This window comes from Apteryx rowi, unplaced genomic scaffold (assembly GCF_003343035.1).
Source record: "Apteryx rowi isolate R43461 unplaced genomic scaffold, aptRow1 scaffold_216, whole genome shotgun sequence".
Classification (NCBI taxonomy): domain Eukaryota; kingdom Metazoa; phylum Chordata; class Aves; order Apterygiformes; family Apterygidae; genus Apteryx; species Apteryx rowi.
Window position 1 is genome coordinate 322,652 of NW_020448486.1, and position 24,495 is coordinate 347,146.

At 37.5% G+C, this 24,495-nt stretch overlaps 1 protein-coding gene across 4 annotated transcripts in view; it reads left to right on the forward strand.

The window, feature by feature from the left end:
* DTNA (dystrobrevin alpha) overlaps positions 1-24,495 on the forward strand; it is a 92,245-nt gene that overhangs the window by 48,829 nt on the left and 18,921 nt on the right. Inside the window, exons 10-16 of one of the 4 annotated variants that reach the window (XM_026064414.1) lie at positions 1,345-1,425; positions 4,179-4,268; positions 9,973-10,050; positions 10,675-10,767; positions 17,685-17,778; positions 19,924-20,021; positions 21,439-21,552. In XM_026064414.1, coding sequence (XP_025920199.1) covers positions 1,345-1,425; positions 4,179-4,268; positions 9,973-10,050; positions 10,675-10,767; positions 17,685-17,778; positions 19,924-20,021; positions 21,439-21,552 — 648 coding nt within the window. The remainder of the gene's footprint in view (positions 1-1,344; positions 1,426-4,178; positions 4,269-9,972; positions 10,051-10,674; positions 10,768-17,684; positions 17,779-19,923; positions 20,022-21,438; positions 21,553-24,495) is intronic. The other 3 variants (XM_026064412.1, XM_026064415.1, XM_026064416.1) reach the window with 3 other exon arrangements.

Genomic DNA, 24,495 nt, shown 5'->3' on the forward strand with positions numbered 1-24,495 from the left:
ATCTGTTTCTCAGATCAGTGACCAACTATATCTGGAGTTTATTGTATGGTTCTGCAGACAGTGGGTTAGGTTAAAAGTATATTTTCTTATAATGGAACAACATGCAAAACCTTACATGTTTCTGTACCCCATTTTAAACTTCTTAAAATCAGTAGGATATTTTCATGCTGAGAAATCACTTTGGAATTGTCAGAGAAGACATTCATGTTTTTTTCTAACAGATACAAATTAAGAAAGGAAATAATGTACTAATAGCTCACTTTTATGCAGAACTGGCTTTCTTAATATCTTATACAGAGTTCGGATGACTGATTGTCCTGCAATATCAGAGCACAGTGAATTTTCTGGAGATGGCTACTATATTTTGATTTGCASATTTGCAGAATTCAAAAAGCAAAATAGTTCTTTCACAGAGCTTAAAGGAGATAATAACCAACTTGAAACCTAGGGAATCTACAGTCTGAATTATATATGGCTTCAGGTTCAGTTTATACCCAGTTGAAATCCCTGTGATTCTAATATTGTATTTTTCTGTTTTTTCCAAAATGTGTGTATTTTTTTGCCCAGTGTTGCATAAGAAGTCCATTTAGAAGAGAAAATTTCTCTTTGATGGATACAGAAAAACAGATTATGCACAAAATGTTTTTTTAAACTAGAAGATAAAAAGGAAGCAGAGGAAAATATTCCTTCTCCTTTCATTTTTAGTAAGAGCAGGAAATAAAGAATGTAATAATAAAGCCATAAGTATTAATGTGTCCTTTCTAACTAGCTACGTATTTTAAATTTTGGTTTTGAGATGTTGAATACYAGTTGAAAAKCTTTAAAGTTAAACCAGTTTTATACTATACATAATTTATGGGGCACTCTAGGGTWTGKGTACCCTGTGGTCACTGTGTGGATATGGAGGCACGGAGTTTAGTGCAGGTGATCATATGAAAAGCTGTGTAGTTCACTGGCAGTTACCCCTGCAAATCTCCATGCTGCCACAGCTAACCTACTATGCGTGCTCAGCCTAGCTAGTTGAAAGCAGTGACTGCACTATAGGCTGCAGGCTCTGGAAAGAAAAAATGGCATAGTAATTATTTTCCAAAATAAGAAAAAGGATCAAGCAAGTTACTTAAAATTCACCTCAGAATACACACAAACATTATTTCCTTCCAGAACGAAGTAACAGTGTGTTTTTGTTGACTTCTGGTTAAAAATACCACATCTTTAGTTTGGAACTATTGCTATTTAAAGCAGAAGATGCCAATACTAAATCACTGTAAACAAGATCATTTAGTTCTCTGTAAATACTGTTGCTGGTACAAAATTAATACAATTGGATATTTTACATTCTTCTAGGCCCCCCCGACCTGTAACCAGCATGAACGATACACTCTTCTCCCACTCTGTTCCCTCAGGAAGTCCTTTTGCAAACCGAAGGTGAGTTCTTATCCTAACTTGTATTAAACCACTATACGAGGAAGGTGGAGGTTTCTATTTTAAATTCCCTTTTTCCCCAGAACAGTAACACCCAATTAACAGAATTTGAGCAGAGAAATGCATCAGTCATTTTGGACAGATACCCAGATATCAGCTCCAGATTGCTTGATGGGGACCTGGAGTTAGGACACCCCAAAGTCCACCACAGAGCATAGAGCTTCAGTTCTTATTTGAACCGCTAAGTCTCATTAAAGGTGCTCAGGTGCAACCTAGGCACCCTCCAACAGGGGCTGAAAATGGGCTGTTGGTGACAAGCCATTTTGCAGATGTAGCAGCGCTGTAGGAGTAGAAACTGGGTCCTGCATGACATTGCCTACTGGGAATGCCTACATCAGGCATGGCAGTACCATGCAGAGATACCTCTGCAAGCTCTGAACAGGCTCACTCGCCCACCAGAAGCAATACAGGCTCAGTAACTTATTGGCCCACATTAGTGAACCTCTGTATCTCAGCAGAGTTTATTATCCTGTTCACTAATGCAGCCATGTGACTTTCAGTGCCTGAGCTAGCTCAGCCATCACAGCATAGCACTACTTTGTGTCCTGTACATGCACCTAGTGAGTAGAAAGAGTAGCTTGCCACCTGGGAGAGTATGAGCCAAAGTTTAGGTCATGTCACAAGTGGAAATGAATTACATATATCACTGAAACTATTTGGAGGATGCAGAAGAAAAAATCCCTTTGACATATATTGCATGTCCAAATCTGTATAATTTATATTTCCAATATGTGCCTCCTGATTAAATAAATATGGCCATAACAGCTGGTATGTGATCTGTAGAGCATAGAACAGAGAARATGTGTTCATTGATGCTGAAGATAAATTTGGCAATCACTAAGAAGGGCTTAGAATGGGACCCCCAGGAACAGCCATCCCTAACCTGGAGAATGATTCAAATTCAGTCCTGAATTTTGTAGCATAATCTAGTGTCATAGATTCATTTCAACTACTAAATAAAAATCCCTTAATAATAAGTTTTGAAGTCTTCATATGAAATGTATTCATCCTGCAGACCAATTTTGAGAAGTGCCAGTGTACTTGTTTGCTATCCTGAGAGGTATCRGTATGTTCCTTGTAAGACCATGTTACAGTTTTCTCAAATGCAATAAAATTGCAATAGCATTAGTGCTGACTCTTCCCTTTTCTGGCCCAGTGATTTAGTTTCAACCCTTATTGCTACTTGGCAAATAAGATAACCTCAGACACTGCAAATTCATTCAGCCAATGGATTTTTCCAWCCAGCAAGCATTTTAAGATAGCAAGACTTCCTTACTCCTGTTAAACCAGAGTTCTATTAAAGACTACAAGAGAGAAAGAATAGTCTTGGAGTATGGTGACCCTTCAGGAAACAAAGCAGATAAGAGTGGTCAGAAACAAAGAAAAGGTTTCCCTTTCCCAAAGAAAAGGTGCTTGCAGCTGAGTATGTACATTCTGGCTCACAGCCAAAATATGTGTGTAGCATTCACTAACTGTTTTACCCCATCTATGTAAGCCTACCAGTGCACATAGATGAGAAGATGGCAGAAAAATAACTTCTTGCTTCATTGAGAAAGATGAGCAATATGTCTTCTTTGAGTGCATTTTATCGCTTGGTTCTTGCTGTATGTGTCCATGCTTCAGTGTTCCCAAATAATCCAACACAATCTCTGGGTATGCATGGCTATTTTTAACACCAAAAACAAATCCACAGGGTGCCACACTGCAATATCTTCTAAAGAGTGGAAGTGTTTTACTACTACTTTGATTTATGAACTGTGTTACTGGGGGTAATAAACTCTTATTGTTATCATAGTGCACCTTGCTGCTGGGTATGTCTACAATGCCTGTTGAAGGCCAACCCCAAAGCAGCCCCCAAAACCAGATCGGCAGTCTGTATAGACAGTGAGACTGGCAAATTTATTTCTATTGTTGTAGTATACAGGATTCCATGTGCCAGAGCCAACCAGGATAACCTGTCKGGGGTGCCTCCAAGACAGGTCATTAAGAGCAATGTTGACATAGCTGTTATTTCTGTTTGTCCCAAGAAGTCCCTGTGCTAATTCAGAGAAAAGTTTGCTTTACCATTTAGGTTAGGCACCTACAGTAAGGTTTACAGTAGTATCTACCATGCTACTTGTTTTGTTTTACATATGAAAAATTCCTGACTATTTTACTTCTGTGTTCTTTAACAATTCAAGGTACTGTCTTTAACTGTCAGGATTAAATGTATATAATTCCTGGGCCACTAGAATTCCTTTTCTCGTAGAACAAGGACTGATTGATGGAGAATCCCCTAAAAGCAGGAGACATTAAAAAAAAACTCAGACCACAGATAGCCAGACTTCCTTATATGTGTGCAGCATAACATCCTTATAGYGCAAAAAGTTTCCATAATGCTGTGGTCAGTTCTGACGTTTTTTAGTCAGTACAGTACCCTGATATGTAAAACAATACTTTATATTAAAAGCTATTTTAACTTTTGCTTCATCAACCTAGTGGGATTTTAAGTGCATCACAAATTGTTCTCATTACTTTTATTTTGAATGCTTATAAATTTAAATACATTTTTTTAATTAAAAAGAAAAAAAGCCAAATCTGTATTCTTTCACTGTGATTAGAAATTGCATTTATTGTACTGAATGCAGTTTGAACAGGCTACTCTCTGTGTATATTTTCAGGGGTATTAACAAGGTTTCATTGTTTGACTCATTCAGGTTACTTGGGGGTATAAATGTAGCCAGTCCTGTGGCTGATGAGCATTCTCTTATAAAGCTGTATGTAAATCAGCTTCACAACAATTCACGGTCAGTATGAGAGCACTAACCCACTAATTGCTGTAGTTCTGTAGCTCATGCACTACATCATTAGCAATTCCACTAAATTACTAAGCATATTCTTAAAGGAGGCTCTGGTGGGCTAGAGGATTTCTGTGGCTTTAATTAATCTTTTGATTGGGCTTCCTGCTGGCTGTGGGCTTTGCCAACTTTTCTTGCTTTTGCACAGCACAAATCTTTTATTTTACCCTTTCACTTAGGATTACAGGTAATATTGTGTATCTGGAGGAAGCTGGAAGCATTTTTTCTTGAAAACCAAAAAGTGCACCTTTCTGTTTTCATCTTCAGTGTATGACTTTACTGTTCCATTCTTAACAGAGGTATGAAAGAGACTCTCACGGTAATTTGGAAGCCATTCCCAGTCTCACAGCCTGCTGGTTCATCTTTTTCCACGGTGCTTGCTGCTGCTGATTACCATTCTGCAGTTAGCTCTGCTTGCCAACAGCCTTCCCAAGACCGCTTTGCTTTGCTTTTCAAAATGGCCACAGATACAACTAAATCCTACTGAAGCTGATGAAGGCTTCCTGTTAACTTAGAGAATTTGGGATTTGGTTGTCACACCCTTTTCCCAGCATTCTCTCTCATCTCAGTGATCTAAAGGAAGCGCTTATTTCTTTTTGCATAAAAGACATGTGCAGTAGAATGAGAACAGCTCCCCAGTTTTTTTCTGTGGAGTATAATGACCTTTTTTTCTTTTTTTGATTAGTCCTTGAACATTAACTACAATTTAGTAAGAAAGTACAGAGACCAAGGTACTTTTCTCCTAAATACCAACTTCTTCAATCTGTATTAGGCTAATAATAAAATCTTCATTCATTCTTTTAGGTTTTACTATTATTATTGCCCTGGGAAAATCAGGCCTCATTAGTGGAAGCTCATTCTATCATACATCATAGAAACAGACTTTGACAGCTCTGTTTGCAGTTCTGCTGATTTTATATTAAATGCTCCATGATTCATATTATGATAAAAATTGTACAAACTGAGAGTAAACTGTCTAGCTGAACATAATCAACACTAAAAGCTCTGTTGGCTCTGTTTTTCACTGCAGACAATGTGTTGTAATCTAGTCCAGAGGTTCCAGATAGCTTTAAAGAAAGATTTTATGCAATTAGAAAGTTTATACAAAAGAGAATTGGCACAGAGTCATTTGCAGCATGCTCAAGGTATTTATTTCAGATAGTCGTGTTCACATAAGAACATGACCATTCACTAACCGTTTCCCCGTGCAGCAGGAGATGTTGAATTCAGCACACCAAGTCGTTTTGCTGCTGGAAATGAATATGTTATCATAAGTTCAGCAAAATATCATCTTTATTTCTGGATTCATGGGTAAAAAAGGAAATGAACTGAGAAGAAAAAGAATCTTATTAAAGAAAGATCTTTGATAACTAGTGAAATCGATGATGAATTGTAGGGAACAGCTGAAAGGAGATTGAACATAATATGTTATTTGCAGTTTAGCTGAGTTCAAAGCACCAATTTTGGGTAGGTGCACAATTATGCTAAAATTCAAAGGAGATCAGATCCAGTCTTTCCCTGAGATGCTTCTTAGTTTTTTCAAGCTACTTCAAAATTAAAGTCCCTTTAAAATTTCTCAGCTTGCTTTTCTTAGTTTGAGCCACCATGTCCGTAAGAGATCTTCTGCTAGTCGATTGCCATAGCAATTACAAATACCTTTCTTCTAAATGTAGACAGTGTACAAATTGATATCAACAATATGTTAGGCCTAGCTGATTCCTTTACTTCCCTCTGTATAGCTCAGGAACAACTTTAAAGTATTTATGTATATAGAAAATAAGAGACAAAAAAATCTGTGATCTTCTCCCTAATACCAAATCACTGTCATTTGCTGTGCTGGCAGTTTATATATGATTAAATCCACAAGTCCTGTACTTTTTTTTTACTGTAGCTAATACTCAGTTTTTAGTCTCGCTTGTTTTGTGATCTCTGTTTACCTAGAGGGCAGCAGAACAAGGGAATATTGCTACAGAGTAGGTAATGCCCTTCCAAGCCCAATGGACTGGATATGTTATATCGAAACAAGTAAATTGAGCATTGTAGAAACTGTTGTCCAGTCAAGAGAGAAAACTACACCCAACTGAATTAACATTTTTTTCCTTATTTGGATTCTTTTGTTCTCCAGGTGCAGTCTGTCAGGCTGCCTTTAAGCTACCCTAATAGTGGACACAATCTCTTTCTCTCTCTTCATAAGTCTCCTTTAAACTATCTAATTATAGGGCTTATGGTGGGATAAGATGAAACAACGGTTTTTACCTGCATTTTTCTAAGCCCCCTCCACAGCTAATAAATTTAGATCTTCTTAAGAAGGAATAAACTGGAATAAACAGAGTGATACAGCACATTCTGATTAACTTGAAATTACTTGTAAATCTGTGGTAGATAAAAAGAATGCATTACAGTATCAAATGCCCCAAACCAGTGAGAAATTGAGTCATAATTAATGCTGAGTCAGAGTATGGTGCCTTTTTTGACCTCCATGTAAAATCTAAAAAAATTTCAGTATTCTAAATGGGCATAGGGCACTGAGAGAGGTTAGGCCAAATTTTTGGACAACAGCTAGGTTTAGAGCAAAACATGATGGTTACTGCTGTTGTCCATGTTTCCATCTTTTAAGAGTATAGTATACTTGAATGGTGTGTTGTCTTTGTATGTTATTTTCAGAACAAGATGAGAATCCTCCTTATTTTACTGGCTAGTATTCTGCCTGCTAAAGGAAAGGTTTATCCATCTGATTGTTCAGCAGCTAGGTAGACTCTAAAGAGGGTACAACGTTTACATCTGTAGTTAGGTCTACATCTTTGCAGACATCTGCTCAGAACTGGCAGGTTTGTCTCTTATTTTGAATGGGAAATCATCCTTTGGCAGCTCATTTTAACAGGAGTATATCTTAAAAAGATATGTTGTAGTCAGTGGAGCCCAAATTCACTGTGGTCTAAAAATTTAAGACACTATCCAAAGCAATCTCTGAATCATTAGCTATAACTTGGGGAATTTATGGAGGGTGTAGGAGGTTGCAGAAGACCAAGAAGGACAAATGTAGATTCTTCAAAAGGAAGGAAGGTTAAAGGCGGAAACAGGGACAAAGATCTAAGGGATTATACAACTGGCAGCCTAACCTTGGTATCCAAAGATATTGAAATTATGAAACAATTAGTAAGCACCTGCAGGATAATAAGCCAAGGAGAAATAGCCAACATGGATTTGTCAAGAGCAAATTATGTCACACCAACCTAATTGCTTTCATTGACAGAATAACTAGTCCAGTGGGTAAAAAGGAAACAGCAGATGTGATATATCTTGACCTTAAAAAGACTTTTGATATAGTCCCAGAAGACACTTTCAGATGTGGAAATGTGGGCTAGGGGAAATTAGTATGAGGTCAATGAACAAGTGGTTGAAAATCAGTAATTAAATTTTCAGTAGTTGGCTGTCAGTCTAGGAGGATGTATCAGCTAGGATTGTTGAAGTCTATCCTAAGTCAAACACTATCCTGCATTTCTAGTAATGATCTAGATGGAGCAATAGAGTGAGTGTATGCAATTTGTAGATTATACAAAGGTTGAAAGAGTTATGGGAAGAAGTGCTTGGACAGTAGCTTCCAAATTTAAAAATGAGCTAAATTACAGTGCTGGTAATTGATCTCCAAATGATCTGAAATCAGTTAGAGAAAACTCAGTAATGACAAGTGAAAAGTGCTATAGTAAGGAAGCAAATAATCAAATGCACAGAGAAAAGATGGAGAGTGAATAAATGCATAGAAATATTGTAAAAAAGGACCTTGCAGTTGCGGTGAACCACAAATTAATTCAAGTCAGCAATATGATGGTTAGATTGAGTCTGATTCTGGGATGTCAGGTGAAAAGTCATTATCCCGCATTACACTGAAGAGGCATCTGCCTGGATCCAGCATAGGGCTCGGCCCTGGAACAAATATGCTGGCCAGCACGAGAGAGTCCAGAGGAGAGACCCAAACATCAAAAAACCTTAGACAACATTACTGCTTAGAAAAGGTTGAGCGATTTAAGTTTAATTAAACTACTAAGAAGGAAATGGAGGCAAGACACGATAACAGTTGTCCAAGAGGCAAAGTTTGCTTGCTTGTCCCCCCTACCCTACCTCATTTATTTCTGGAGCTTGGGGGAGGAGAGCTTACAGTTAGTAGGGCACCACCACACTGCAGTTTTTGAAAGCTAAGCACAAAATCTGCCCCAAGGTCTTCAGTCTCTGTTTTTGACAGAGATTTTGTCTTTACTTAAGAACTGAACACTGCATTTTTGGCTAATACGGCACACTGTACCCCTTTTCCTTCTGTAACTGGGAAGAAAACACAGTGAAAAATGTACCCTTCTAGATAGCCTGGAGCATGTTTATCTGTGTTTATATTGCTTCTAGAGAAGTACGACACAGATATAAATAGCATGGTGATGGACATAGAAATGGGGAGCAAACATTTTTTCTTGCTGTGAAGTATTGCATTTTATTCAGCTACCTTCCAGACTGAATATAAAGCAACAGGGTTGGGATTCTTAGGACACCCTTTGGGTTCAGTCCTCTTCAGAACTTGTCCAATAACCTGGACCTCTCAAAGAGAGAGGAATGGCACACACCTACTCCTAGTGAATTCTCTGTTTGTCCTACTAGTAAAATTTTTGGTCTTCAGTCCATCAGAAACACATCTGCTCAGATTTATCATGCATTACATTTGGGTAGCGTCATTCATATTTCTGGAGAAAAAAGCTCAGTGTAGCATCTGCCCATRCACACACACACACGCACAAACATATACACACATATGAACGCACATCTGGATGCACAGGCGCATGCRTGCTCACACACTGGTCATTTGATCAAAGCTATTTACAGTATCAGTAGCCATACCAAAAGATAAATGTGAATAATTTTAAAAAAGAAGAATGTGTTTGAAAAAGAAGAATATATTTTTTGTTTTGCATTGTCACTTTAAACCAAAAACGCTGTAGCAGGAAAGAAAAACTAACAATTTAATCTCTCCATTTTTAGCCACTTATCTTAAAAATTATTAAAATGAGTATTTTAACAGTGGGAAATACGCAGTTACTGCAATCCATTAAATATTGTAATTAGAAAAAAAGTTGACATTATGGAATCACGAAAAAATGTCTGATAAATGGAATATGATGAAAAATGTATTTTTTTAAATCAACAGAAGAACAGTGCTTTCTCAAAATTAAATTGGTGTATCCTATCATCAGATATAAATAAGCACACTTCCATAGATTATTGAAATTATCATACAGCAAATATGGAGAAAAGCAGTTTAGCTGTTATGATGAAGCTTCCCCAGCTTGAAAGCTGCGATGCAAATGATGTTTACCTCAGACTCCACCTGGAAACTACATAAGCCTTCAGCTTTCCATTCGGGAGAGAAACACATTTTGTTTGTCTTTTTTATAGGGAAGGCTTTCTAGTTTGCTTCTGGAGAACAAGGAGGAAAATCCCGCATTCCTGATTCCTCATTTTCTGAAGTTTTCTAAAATTTTTGTAAAGCTTTTTTTTTTAATTTTTACTCAGTCCTGGGCTCTTGAATGAGTTTCTCCAAACTCTATTCTGTAATGAATTTCCAACATCACTCTGTTTACCCTCTTCTAAGGTTACCTGTCTTATTAACTAGCTCTCCTTACAAGAATACTGAAGTAGAGCAGAGCAAACTGCTGGCTAGGGCTGCTCCAGCTTTCTTGAAAGGCAAAGGGTAAGTTAAAGAGAGAGTATGCTCATAGCTTGCACTAACACAGCTAAACCAAAAACTTTTCCTCTTTTCCCCTGCTTTTAATATATCCTATAAACATATTTTCTGAGAAAATTAGAGTAATCGATTAACCAACTGAGCTAAGTAAGGCATGTTTAAATATATTTATATACACCTGGATGTGTGAGATCTTGATCAGACACTTCCAAGCAAATCTAACTTATGCTTTCAGTATGTTAATCATCTGTGTAAGGGATGTATATTTAATGTATATATACAGTATATAACATATTAAAGCAAAAATAGCTGACCTCACAGTCTGCTTTTTTTTTTTTTTTTTAATAAGTGGTCTTGTACAGCTCCAGTCCCTGGCCTGATCTTGCATCTCATTGATATCTGTGGCTGGCTCTGTAATTGAGTTGAATTCCACCATCCTGAACCATTAAAAGATTTAATATATAAATTACAACAGTAGCAACATAATTTCTGCACTTGGTATTTTTTTCTAAGAACACTTAATTATTCACTCCTAAAATCCCATTTCACAGTCTTACTTGCTCCTGCTTTCTCTGTTTATTTCCCTCTGTCTGTCCGAACTGCACCCTCTCTCCCCCAACCCCATTCCAGGTTACAGTACAGCCTCGATGTTGCAGACAGGCTGGCCGATGAACATGTACTCATCGGGTTGTATGTCAACATGCTCCAGAGCAACCCCACACGGTTAGTGCAGGTTTGGCACCTTTGGGGAACCCAGCAAAGGGACGTTGGTCGGCCAAATACACGCACTGTTTCCTCATGGCTACAAGCTGCAGCAGCTCTTTATGAGCATTAATCTAAAGGGAACGTGTATGCATATGGGGTATGTCCTCCCAAATTTGGTGGATTGTGGCAATTGCTGTTATTCTCTCTAGTGATGTTAAATAGCCAAGTAATGTAAATAATTGCTTAGTTAAGAATGACCATACAAACTGATTTGGGATACTGTGCACTAGTCAGTGCAGTATTCTTTGATGGTACTAAAATCTTCATACAGCGATGACTAACAGGTCCACATTTTCAAGGAATTCATTTTTGAGGTGATTTTTGATACATAATTTGTAGCCTCGCCTTACCATGCAAGTAAGAAATAGTATGCAAATAATGATAATAACAATAATAGGAAATTGTTTATTATCCTAGTGAAGAAAGGAGTTCATTTCATTTTTWACTTACATCAGGCAGTGGTTTTAAATCTGACTTCTGCATTGTTTAAATCCGTGTATAAATTTGCCCTTATCTTTCATTCAGACTCAAAATGGGTGTCTTGAACGTAGTTGATTATTTCTGCCAGAGTGAACCCAAAACTTTGTCTACTAAAACATCTGCAGTGCTAACACTTGTAGATGATGGCATGACGGCATCGCAGCAGGCCATCCAGGGAGGGGAAATGCTGTCTGGCCTCTGCAAGTGCAAGGAAACCCTCTACCTTGCAGGCCTGCACCAGAGAGATTGTGAGAAGTGTCGTGTATGGCCCTGGAAAACAGGGCGGGGGATACACTTTATAGTGTTTCTTACAAAAATATGGCCAGGATATTTTTCACTCATAATGAACCCTTTGGTTTTCCCTACTGCTATTATAGAATATTTCCCAGGTTAGGAGAAACTGTCAGTGTACTCTTATACGTGCAAAAGGCCATGGGTAACTTCTTTTGGGAGGGTGAATACAGTGATTCTCTGCAGTCTTGCAAAATCCACTTCTGTGTGTAGCTCCAGTTGAAAATGACGGTAGTTTGTCTTGTAACTATGCACAGGGGAGAGAAGAGTCTGCCTTTTTTGTTCACGATCTGCTTCTCTACCCTGTGTCCCATTGGAATTTGCCAGTAGGGAAAAAGAAGACAAAACTAGCTTTTAGTGAGGAGAATGAAAACCAGTTCTTCCAAATGAAACCATTTTGAAGGAGAATTTCATTCCTCATACAGCACTACCAGAAAGCAAGCTTATTTAGTAGTATTTACACAGAAGCTGTGAAAACAAGCAGATGGGGCATATGTTTAGACCAGTCATTGCCCACCCATGACTGAAGAGGACAAGAAGCCACTACTTCTAGGTCAACTTTGACAGGAAGAAGAAAGTGTGGCCTTGCCTGCTCTAATTGACTTACTCAATATGGTTGTTCAGAGGTCAGCAAAAACTGGACCTGGTTTAGAGGCATTTTCTGATGTGAGGCTACAGCTGCCATATCCAGGATTCATTTAGCTTCAGAGAGGAGCACCAGTTAGCTCCCCCTGTGAGTGAGACCCTTATCTTTATCACCTTAATTCTCTAAATTTTATCCAAAATAGTTCCACCAGTTCCTTCACACTTTAGACCCAAATCACCCAGTCATAGTACATTTATATCTGAATATACATGTGCAAATTATGTGCTGTAACATCTTTCAAATTTAATGTTTCTGAAGGATGAATGGAGAATGGCTGATAATGGCCTTAATTGTTTAAATAACTGATGCAAAGTACAGTACATAACATCTGATTACTGACATTAAATCATTGCAGTCACAGCATCCTCAATTAAAAACAGTCTCAGTCATTTATATGAGATACCAATTAGATTTTGACAGAAACTTAACTGAGAGGGACAGCAGTCTTATTCATGCATCAAATTTTCCATTGCCATTTTCTGCTCTGCTGCTAAGAGACTGATAGTAGAGAAAGGGAGTAGTTACATTTTGGGAAAGACAAGAAAAGCAAACAAAATGTTGCCATCCTGAAGGTCCTGTGTGACACCAGTTTTCAGGACAGATAGGTGTCCCATCTGTGGTAGTTCATCTACTCTACGTCATACAGGCTGTGGCTGCATTTTCAAGCAAATGTGAACTCGTTGTAGCCATGCACCAAAGCAGCTAGATTCAGTTCACTCAAAACTCATACAGCTGTGTTAGGATGGTGCTGAGCTCAMGTTAATTTACCCTGCAGTTCAGCAGGATTTGAAAACTTGAGTAAAACACGTAACTAACCATAATGAGGTAACTTTTGATTTAGAGTTGGATTGCAGCTAGACAGCTCAGAAGACAAGCAGAATTCTTTCATATCTCCCTGCAAAACAGCACGTATACATACCCATGAGTGCCAAGGCATATTCTCAAGTGATACTAGCATTCAAATATGGCAAATGCAATGGTTGTAGCTGGACCTTCAACTAAAAGAAAAATTTACAAAAATCTATTGTGAGCATAATACATAAAAGTATCTTGACAGCCATAAAGTGACATCTCAAAACAAAACTAATGTTTTAGCTACTGCATCAGGCTAATTTATGTTAGCTAATGATCAGCCCAATATTGTCCAGGATCTCTTTTTTCTATTTTAAGTGTTCCTAGTACTTATATTTGATTTTTTGATTGTTAGTTAATTTTCACTGTTTATTTTTATTTTTCATCTGCAGTTACTTGATACTAAAACAAGATGTACAAGTCCTTCCTTCCATCCCTCACAGGCTAATAAGCTCTTTTATGGCTTTTTTTTAGAATCCAGTGCTGCAGGTGAAATTTAGAAACAAGAAGAAGACTTACTTCATTATTTATAGTAACTGTATGGGTTAAAAAAAGCAACACTTATCCAGATGTTTTGGTTGCTGTAGTATTAAATTTTGTTTTATCATATGAGACCAATATTGATACTTAGTTTAGTTTAGTTTTAATATCTGGTTTTAAAAAAGGCTYTTTTTAATTGCAAATTGGTTTCTTTTCATTCATTTATGTTAGAAACTTTACCTAGTTTTCAATATTAATTCCACATATTTCAGTTTTGTTCTCTTCAGCTGCAGAAATAAATAAGACAAATAGTAGAGCATTTTCATTCTATAAAATTGATTTCAGATTTTTGGAGACATTGTAATATACCGTGAAGAACAGGAGTGAGTCATATTGCTGTGCTATAAAAGTGCTGTGCTGTGCTGTTTCATGTTATTTCATCAGTTATCAGTTTATTAAGGGAGAATGTACAACAGCTAAGTTAGCTAGGAAGGCTGCTCTGTCTTTGACCTAGCTGTGGAGAATGCAACACTTTTCTGTGGGACAGCTTAGAGCTGGAGTCTAAGTCTAACACATGCATCAAAATACCTGAGATGATACACTTCTATTCTGAATCTCCTCTTGAGAGAGGAAAAGAGTTCAGACTGACTACAGAGGAGCATCCAAACAATTTTAAAAAATGTCACAGACGAACAATCCTCAGAATGCATTTGGCAGGTTGATGTGGTTCGGACATTGTACTTATAGCCTTGATGCTTAGAAACCTACCCTTTATTTTGTCACTATTTTTCATAATAAATTCAAAATAAATTATGCATTTTGTTATGAATTAAAAGACAGCTTGAATTTGTAGAAAAGAGCATGTCAGGAAAGCCACAGAGTTTAATTTTATGAAAAACTGGCATTTCTGAGACATTTCTAACCAATGCTGACATAATTTTAAGAATATCAGGGGACAGCCATACCACCTATTGCAGGGCACCTCTTGCACAGGACAGGCTAATTTGACACATATAAAGCATGAGAAATAGTTATGATCCTCTGGCGCTCCTCTTCACAGGCTGTCATATTTTTGGTCCTTTGCCTGGAGCCTTTAAGATCCATTTTTTATGCCTTTGAACTGTAAAATATTACACAGTTCAACTAAAGTCTAAAAAAGGAAGCCTTATAGCCCTGTTGTACAGGCAATAATATTGGATATCTACTCTGCATCTGAATGATAATAATTCTGCCAGACCAATTATTGGCAATCTTTATAAAGTCTTTAAAGAAATGCTCACTAAAGGAGAAGCAGTTTTAAAATGATTGTTTAACTTTAAAAAAAAAAGGATCAGAAGCAGAATATTTAAACACTTGTGAAATGCAGAATTTCTTTCAAAAAGGTGCCCTCTTTTGAGGGTCCCAAATTCTTCACACATATCTGTAGTATTTTAACGCATGCATGTATTCCAATTCATTTGTCCATAAAGTTGCTGAAGTAAAACAGAAGTGAATTATGGCAAATCAGAGCTCTGAGACATAAAAATCTTGGCATTCAAGGCTAGTGCTTTACATACCTCTGTGCTTAATGATCGCATAGAATAGGTACATTTCAGAATTAAATTTATCTCAGACATTGCAGTCTAATTTACAAAGCTTTGTGACCAGTGATTTGTGACATTCATAGACCAAATTTCACATACTGAAATAGATGTAGATCTATTTTATAGTATTCATCTACACATAGATGTATATCAAAGACATTAAACAACAAATACAGGGATCATAAGAATCAAAAAGTTGTGGTGGTTTGATTCATTCAATAAAGTCATTGTTTCACGGGTTAACTCAAATCTCAGAACTATGCTGCAGATTGCTGTTATGCCAACAAGTGGAGCCATAATCCATTATTTTTCCAGGGTGGATAATACAGTTGCACATTGCTGTAAAAATGAGAATTGATGCTGAATGCTTGCTGTTTTCACAGCCATCTGTTAGGATGCGATGTCTTAGTCATTATGGAAAAATTAAAAATGAATTATATTGTTATGAAATTAATCCTTATTACCTGGTTTGTGTAATTTTATGTGTCTAAGAGTTGCTTCCCCCTCTCTTTCTCTCCTCATGTCAGGATGGTAGGCTGGGGTATGTAAGAAGCACAGCTGTTGTTTATAAATTTAAAAAGTTTAGAAAACCACTTTTAGGTTGAGTCTTTTCAGAAATTAAATAGTTTGTATGTTGTCTTCCTACTAGAGTCTGAGTAAGAGTAGGATCAAGCTGTATATGTAACAAAATAAATTACACGTAACCAAAACTAAGAAAGTAGTGCTTATCTACCACCTGAAGCCTTATGTAGAGCCTGCCTCACAAGCTTGGCTTGCAACAAACGCCGCTGTGGCTGATTTCTCATAGCTTTGGTAGATTTCTAAACTTCGTGTTTGTGGTCTCACAGGTTATCGTTAGAGTGAGAAGAATATTTTGTCTCTTTTCCATTACCTCAGCAAGTCATAAAAAATCCATATGACTCCCAACCTTAGTTTAATGATCAGTGAATATCAACCACTACTCATCTTTCAAATATAACTTCTAAATCCCAGCAGAATTAATCAAGCCAGCCAAAAGCTGCACACTGTAGTTCCCTGAGGTACCTGAGGATATGAACTCACTGAGAAATTTGAAGCATTTGAAGAAATGCTTTCTTTTCCTTTGAAAGATGCTGATTCTTCAAAAGAACTTTTTGCACAAAAATGTTTTTCAGTGCTGTTTTCATCTGGAAGGCTTTTTGGGTTCAAGACATGATTTCTGGCAAAACTTAGAATCTAAGATGCCCAAGTCCAAAATAACTCTTGTTTTGTGCAGTCCTCTGAGGTGTGAATCTAGTTCTCCAGCCACCAGRTGCATGCCCTAATCAGCCCATGGGTAGGGAGGCATGTTTCTCTTGCCCTTTGGCCAAAACATCAAAACAATTTGAAGAAAAGAGGTCAGACTTACCTCTGTCTGGGATAGTCTGCCGTGCTGTCTTATATTCCATACAGTAAAACATTCTTCTCACCTCTTATTAGGGACTTCTTTTTTTCTCTTGTATATACTAAATATACAATGCAATATGGGATTCTAAAGATGTTACCTAGGGTCAAGTAAATCTTCTTCATACTCCTTTTTTTTTCCTTTGTATTAGTTTTGGTAGTTATTTGCAAACTTATAAATATTAGAAATAATAAAGCTTCCCACTTTATTATCTTTTTCCTGCTCATCTGACAAAAAATAGCCTCCATTTATAATAAGGACAGCTGGCAAGGGTTTAACCTGTAAGAAGTGTTTGCCTTTGCTTTCTTAGAAAAACGATGTAATTAGTTGAAATATTTTAAAGCAATTTAGCATATTTCCTGTAAGTTCTTACTCTTTGCTAATTTTTTTTTTGTTGAGATTCTACACATGATGAAAGCAGAGTCCCTTCATAGATGTTAGTGAGTGCTAGTAGATATTTGCATCCTGGTAGCATGGGTTGACTCCAGTTTAAAATCAGTGAAAGTTTGGGGTCACTGGTGTGCCATTTGGTGGTTCTCTGAAATCTTACTCCTAAATATCAAGAAACCAAGAGTAAAAGAGAGTTTGATTATAAATTCACAGATCAGTGGTTCCAAACCTGTGGTCCACTAGGCTTTGGTAAGTGCCTCGCAGAACTGTCCTAAATTTGTTTTCTGTTACAAATTTGACAAAGCTTCTGCTTTCGTCCACAAGAAATGCTGAAGTTCACAATAAGCTATTTTCCAAAAAGTAATCACTATTCTAGGTGATACAACAAAGCTGAGAAGTAAAATCAAATGCTGTTGGTCCTAAACACATTCCTATGTGGACAGAGCAGCCTGCCAGTTGCATCCATCATGGCCCTGGCCGGGGCTCACAGGCTGCTGCTCTTTCCCTCTAAGGGAAGATCTGTCTGGCCCTTAGAGCTGATCCTACCAGAGAAGTTCCCCACCCACCTCTCCCCATTGCTCAGTTAACATCTTTCATTTTAAACATTTTGGCAATATTTTTCTTCTAAATTCTGCACTGAGGTTGTGTGAATGGACAATGTGGCGAAGTGATTGTCATTTTTACTGTGCATTAACATATCTTTCCTCCTTCCCACCCCAACACCAAGCAGCATGCTCGACAGTACAAGTCGTCTGGATGAAGAGCATAAACTGATCGCCAGGTATGCAGCAAGGCTGGCAGCAGAAACTTCTTCATCAGTAAGTGTTTTAATTAAAGGAAGGTACTTTCCTTCTGTATTGTTTCAGGGGCTTGACAAGATCAGGGAAATTATATCTGACAACCCCAATTATTCGTGGATTATTTTCCCTATCCTTTTCATCAGATTCTGTTATGCTTTATGACTAATACTGCCATGCAGGTCATTTAAACCAAAGAATCCACATGCTAATGCATACAATCTATATACTAATGTAAGGGTATTTAAACAATTACAGAAAAGGGAATCTGACATCTTGAACTCAAGCAAGACTGGAAAATATTGGCTGGACTAGCTTTGGTTAAAGGTTAATGATTTACTGCAGCAAAAAAAAAAGTGAAGGTGAATCCATTTTACTCTTTAGTTCAAATATCACAGCCACTAGGGTCCTAAGTGCTGAGGATTTTAAAGAATGATCTTCAACAGGGTGACTGTAATGACCCACTGCATTAGCCCTGGCTCCCATTTTCATTTTAGAGCAATGATTATTCTCATCTATGTATCCCAAGATAGAAGGCAGTGACAGGCTAAAACCTCACTAACTATATTCAGGAATAAAAGAGAATGAAGCAGGAACATAATTGAAGTATATAAAATCTTAAATGGCATAAATAAGGTCAGCCTAGTTACTTTTTTTTCTATCTCAGCACATTTGATAGAACAAGGAATCATAAATGATAGCTAAGTGAAAAGCATTGAGTCCAGAATGTCAGGAAGCATATTTTCACACTGAGATTTACACTGTCGGGCCAATTGAAAGGGCAAAATTGGGCAACGCTGTTCATGTAAAAACACTGAGTCACATTCATCCCAAGGGAAGTCAGTGAGGATGAGTCTGCCGCCCAGTGCAGCCCTCTGTCCTGTAAGATTTCACACTACCTGCAGCAGCGGGAGAAGAGAGCAGAGCACAGATTCTGATGGTCTTTCAGCCCATCCCAACTCAATCCCTGTCAGATGCATGACATAGTGTGGCTCAGATTTGAGGCAACCTGCGGGTGGTTGCTTTGTCACTGAAGGACAGCAATTTCTTATGCAAAGTAAATTCCCTGTTAATAATGTCTCTGGGTAGAAACTGCAGCATCTGGGGTATCTAACATATGTCCCCAATCTGTGGGGAAATTTAGGACATCATAGTATTTAAGCAAATTTTAAATAGATCTGGTTTGGAGTGATGTTTTGAATTTCTCTTTGCCATCCAGGTACCCATTTTTCTGTGCCTTTCAAATAAAACAGAAAAAATAAAAAGTGAAGGTTTCAGTGTACAGAAATCTTTCAGGAGCACAAGGGTGGTATCACAATTTTTGAAAGCCACATTAATAGCAGAGTGGAAATTTTGAAAGCTTTGCTGGCATTCATTCTGTTTCTCGAGGAACCAAATGTATTAATAACACTGCACCTTCGGGATAAAGATCCTGGTTCCCTCCGTATCAATTGTTACATCCATTAGCGTGCATCAGTTCTTTTTTATGCTCTCTTTCTTGATGGCCAGAATGTTAATGAGAAAATGCACAGGGAGCAGAAAAACTAGTAAGTGATTACAGACACACATTTTCCCTCACAGATAGTCTTAGTACTAACAAAGTTTAGCATGGAGATGTCTGTTCTTATCTTCTGAGGGCCAACTCCTGCAAGGTGCTGCCTCCAAGGCAGTGCTTGGCGTCACTTAAAATTGGGCTCCAGAGTTACACTCTACAGTTTTCTGAAAGATAGAAACACTCCCATTTTTTGCAGGTCATGGTAATAACTCAGCAGAGTACTTTTTTAATTTCTGATTCTTCCATGCTAGAGTTAAGAATACGTGGATCTCTTTAATAGTTATGAAACTCTAAATGTCTTTTGAATTCTGGAACTGCATTGTCATTGATAAAATGCTGAAATATGGGAGTGTGAACAAACAACCAATATTTTATTGCTGATAAACATGACAGTCATACTTTACTGGACAAATAGTCCAGTAAAGCTATAGTGAGTTCTGCCTAGTTTGGTAAGAAGTAATTTAATTCCCACTTCACTTTATTGGAAAAAAGTATTCTGTTATGTCTTAAGGACTGGAGAAAGAGCTTTTCTGCAAATTTCCCAGAACAGTTTTTAGTTGAACTCCTAGTGTATGCTAGTTATTCCTTTCTCAACGCAGCCTTCTCTTTCACAACAGCAGCAGGGACAGCAGAGAGGAGCATCAGATATCTCTTTCACCATTGATGCAAATAAGCAACAAAGGCAGCTGATTGCAGAGCTTGAAAATAAAAACCGGTAAGCATCCACAAAGTGCCTGGTTTTGTTCAGTCCCATATATTGCATGTGTTTAACTGGTTCTTAACACTTTTTATCTCCTACTTCTATACAATTTACTTACATACACACATGCATATGCCCCCCGCTACAAAAAGCACAGGGCATGAAAATAGCCACAGAATGTGACAAAGGCTATAAGATCCATAGGCAATCTGTGTTTTAAATAGTACTATTAAATGACATGATATAATCATTGATACTTTACTATTTTCAGCAACTATTTATTCAGTTAAAAAAAAAAGTCCTGTTTCAAAACCAGATTAACTTTAAATTGTAGAACTGTAGAACTGTAACGTGAAATAATAGAAAGATCTGTCATACTGGTAATATTATGTTCCCCTGCTTTTATTTGTGAAGAAGGTGATTAAAGCTCTCCAGAACACAATCTGTCTGAGAAAAATAGGATTTTTTTTGCAAAAAGGTTAGCAGTAAGTTAGGCTGGTGATCAAATCAGAAACTAGTTACAGATGTAACTGACACTGAGAGAGAGTGTTTGGGAGAAATAGGCTAGCCACCCAAAAAAAGGAGATCACCATGGCTTCATTGGTGTCTGTGGAGTGACACCCATTTGTTATCAGCAGAGGATCTGGCCTTAGGTCTCAGACTGCCTGATGTCATGAAATGTGTGATGGCAGAGCTCTGTTTTTACTGCTGGACTGTGAAATACAGGACAACCCAAACCAGATGGTTTCCTATTCCAAACTGCACTGCCTTCTGTCACAGTGTAATGATCTACCACCTCCACTCTTGTTTTGTCTTTATAGTTTGAGTCTGCCTCCTGGCCATCTGATATCCAACACATTGTGAAGAAGAGAAAAAAATTCACAAAGGTTTCAACCTTCCACTGTGAAGCCTTATACTATAGTTCTGACAGCACTCCAATGTTGGGAATTCAGTCATAACAAGCCCTATTAAAGTACTTCTCCGTGAATTGCTGACCGCTCTCAAATCTGTAGTTACACTAAAAGTATTTTTTTCAGTGCAAAATAATTTGTCTGATACTGAAGATGGTCCAGATATTATTCTAGTTTTTGTTAAGTTCATGTGATGCTTGAAATATTCATGGAGAAGAATTAGAGTTAAGGAGTTATTTAACTAAGCATATAACTATTTCATGTCTACGTCTGATTTTAGGGGTCATGAAGAATTTTTTCCTTTTATGGTCAAGTTCTAAAAGTTTATTTTAAAAATATCCAGAAACCTGTCCCAGTGTAGAGAGCTTCACCAAACTTTTTGTCAGTTAGAGCTCAGTCATTATGTCCATATTGGTGAAGAGCTGCTTGCAGTTACACTTTTTCTCCTCTTGCAATGTGCAGACAGCTGGTTTCATGGAAGTGTACTGACTTTGAGTTGTCTTCTTATTCTCCTCCCCAAGAGAAATCCTACAGGAGATCCAGAGGCTGCGGCTTGAACATGAGCAGGCATCTCAGCCCACACCGGAGAAGGCACAACAAAATCCCACTCTCCTTGCAGAGCTCCGGCTCCTGAGGTAAGCGCACAGCAGTAATATTGTCAGGAATTCCTGGGGCCGATATTTAACGATAAGGGAAGAAATATGAGACAACCGTCACTTAAAGTTTGGGAACAATGTGCATTTTATTCCCCATTTCAGTGCAGGCTGTTGTCATGAAAATAACTAAGCTTATGCTTTAAACAGCATGCATGAGGAATCTCACATATGACTCATCTACATTAAATTAAGCATGTGCATTAGTGTTTGCAGAGTTAGGCCCTCAGGTCATTTGGTGTAGGTCCCCACAGCCATGTCCAAATATCATTAATTATGTGGGGAAAAAACTGTTATTCTCTCAGAACAAATGCTTCTGCAAAGACTTCTCATTTATGTTGAAGTATGTTTGGAGTTACATGAAAATACAGCCAGAATTAGACATTAAATCTTTGGAAATTTCCCCCATGTGTTGAACTCTAAGAAGAGGTCAGTCCTCTTCACTGTGCAAAACCGGGCTCCTAAATTATACTCCATGTCATGTCAGAAGTGAGGAATAATGCCATTTGCAGCAGCTGAAGATTTAGAGAATTATTTAATTGTCCCACCAAACTAAAAACATTGATATGTGTGTGYGTGCATGCTAATTAAGATATTTTAAATAGATACACTAATTGCCATGTATATTGCATTGAAGGAAAACAATTGTTGTTGGCCCAGATCTGTAGGCTTCCTGGAAGTCCTGAAGTTTTGTGTAGTGAGAGCCAGATTGGGAATCCAGCAAGAACCATTCAAAACACTTTGCTTATATAAAGAATAGAGTATAAATACTTTCTTTCTAGTGAAATAATGTTAGATTAAATTTTATCCCTCCATACAGTAGTTTTCTTGTGAGAAAACTAAAGAAAACTTTTGGCCACATATCTGCTTCTTTCTCTCACAAATAGTATTTTAGGTGGCTAAGTCATAACTGAAGGAAATTACTGTAAAAAACTGTGGTAAAGTCTTTCTTTACAAATACTATATGGTTTTACTGTTGAGTTTTACACACTATAAAATATTTTCCTGTTTCACAAATAATTACTTTTGCTATCCAGTCTGAAGCCAAATTAGCTTCTTCCTTTATATGAACGATTTTAGTATGTAATTAATCCTAGATACCTACAGGCAAGTGACATTCTGTGAGAGCTGAAGAAATAAAACTGAATGTGATCAAAATGCACACACTGCACAAAATATACTATTCCTGTAGCTCTTTCTGTGCATCAAGTCTATTTTAAGCAGGTTTAGGAGATTAGTATTACCCCTAAAAAAAATCAAATGATTGCACAGTGTTAGTGGCTTGACTACTTAATTTTCCCTCCTTTCAAGTTGCTACATATCTTAAAAGCATAATAACCTTATTTAAATTTACTGACATAGGATGTCCCTAGGGCACTGATGCTGAGTTCCTCAATTACAATATCTTTTCTGATTTAATATGCAGTATCAGACACAGCAAAAAACTTTTAATCTGTGGACTTGTACTGCTTTGCATACCATCCAAAATGTTCACCAGTTGAAAGTTAAAAGATTTTCTTTTGATTTACTGTGGAATTTTGGCAAAATCTAAAATTATGTACATTTAAGGTGTCCTGAAGCTGTTCTTATCATGTGTAGAACAGCAGAACTTCACAAAAATCAAAGAGCAGCACTGATGCACACCAGTTAACCCACAGATTTTGGAGCTTAAAGCAATTAGGGCATTAGCTTATTTTAGTTCATATAATATTAAGAAATGCTAGAATCTGTAAATTATTTTGTGGGTGCCTGTACCAGCATCTCTCACTAGCTGCTATACTGTTGCAGATGCTGAAATGAATTTCTGAACATTACAATCCTTCACATTACTAGCACTGTCCTTGAGACAGGTTGCAAAGCCCATTACTTCTAAGAACTTGCTCTGGAGTACCACTGGAGAAAAAAATAAGAGGAATGACCTGTAAATTGTATATAACTTAGACYGCCTCTTCCTGTAGAATGAATCTAAAACCCACTAGGACCTGCCACTTTAAATTACAGGAATAGTGGATCTTATTTTTATTACCACTCTCTTAAACTCAGTTGCCTTTGTACAATTCACAGCATTTCCCACCATTAAGTGCTCAGAAAAGAAAATCCAGCAGAGACAGTTTGTAGCAGAAAGGAGATTAATCCTCCAGAAGAGTAAATTCAGCCTGGCAGTGTTAATATCTGATCCTAATATATAGGAGAGAGATAGCTCATGTGTGCTATCACGTAGAAATCAGTGATGTTTATGAGTAACTGCTCACACAACCTACATAGAAGATTCAAAATCATGGTTTCATATTTCCTTACATATAGGAAACATATTTAGTATTGTTGATTCTGATCCTCTTTCACCTGGGAGAGAAAAAAATGTCACATTTTACAGGTAGTACAAGGTTCATGACATAATATTTTTATGATATTTGTAACACAGTACTGTATAAAAAATACCCAATACATACCTTTCTCAACAGTAATATTGCTAATTATATCACAGCTTCCAGGAGGCAACAATTATATTTAGCATTCATTTGGAAACCTCTCCTACAATTCAGTGATGATTCACAGTATGCAAGCCAGGGCAGAGCTGTACCCCATCTGGTACCCGCCTCCAGTGCCCTGGAGGTGTACAAAATCAAAGCTGTTCCCATTTATGTGGACACAAACTGGCTGTCACACTTGGAGTGGATCAGTATTCGCACTGCCACAGGACCAGCATTGGCCTCAGAGTCCAAAGAGCTATTTTCAACCAGTTATAGCTCCACTATGTGATAGTCTTACTCTAGCTTTTGGAGAAAACAGAAACAATGCAGATCACTGTGGTATTCTGGCTGAATTTCTGAACTCTCTTGGCTTCTCTGATATCTTGCTCTGTTCCATGCCTCTGCTGTAGTTTCATGCCATTCAGGGCATCATTTTATATTTTTCCGACAGTTA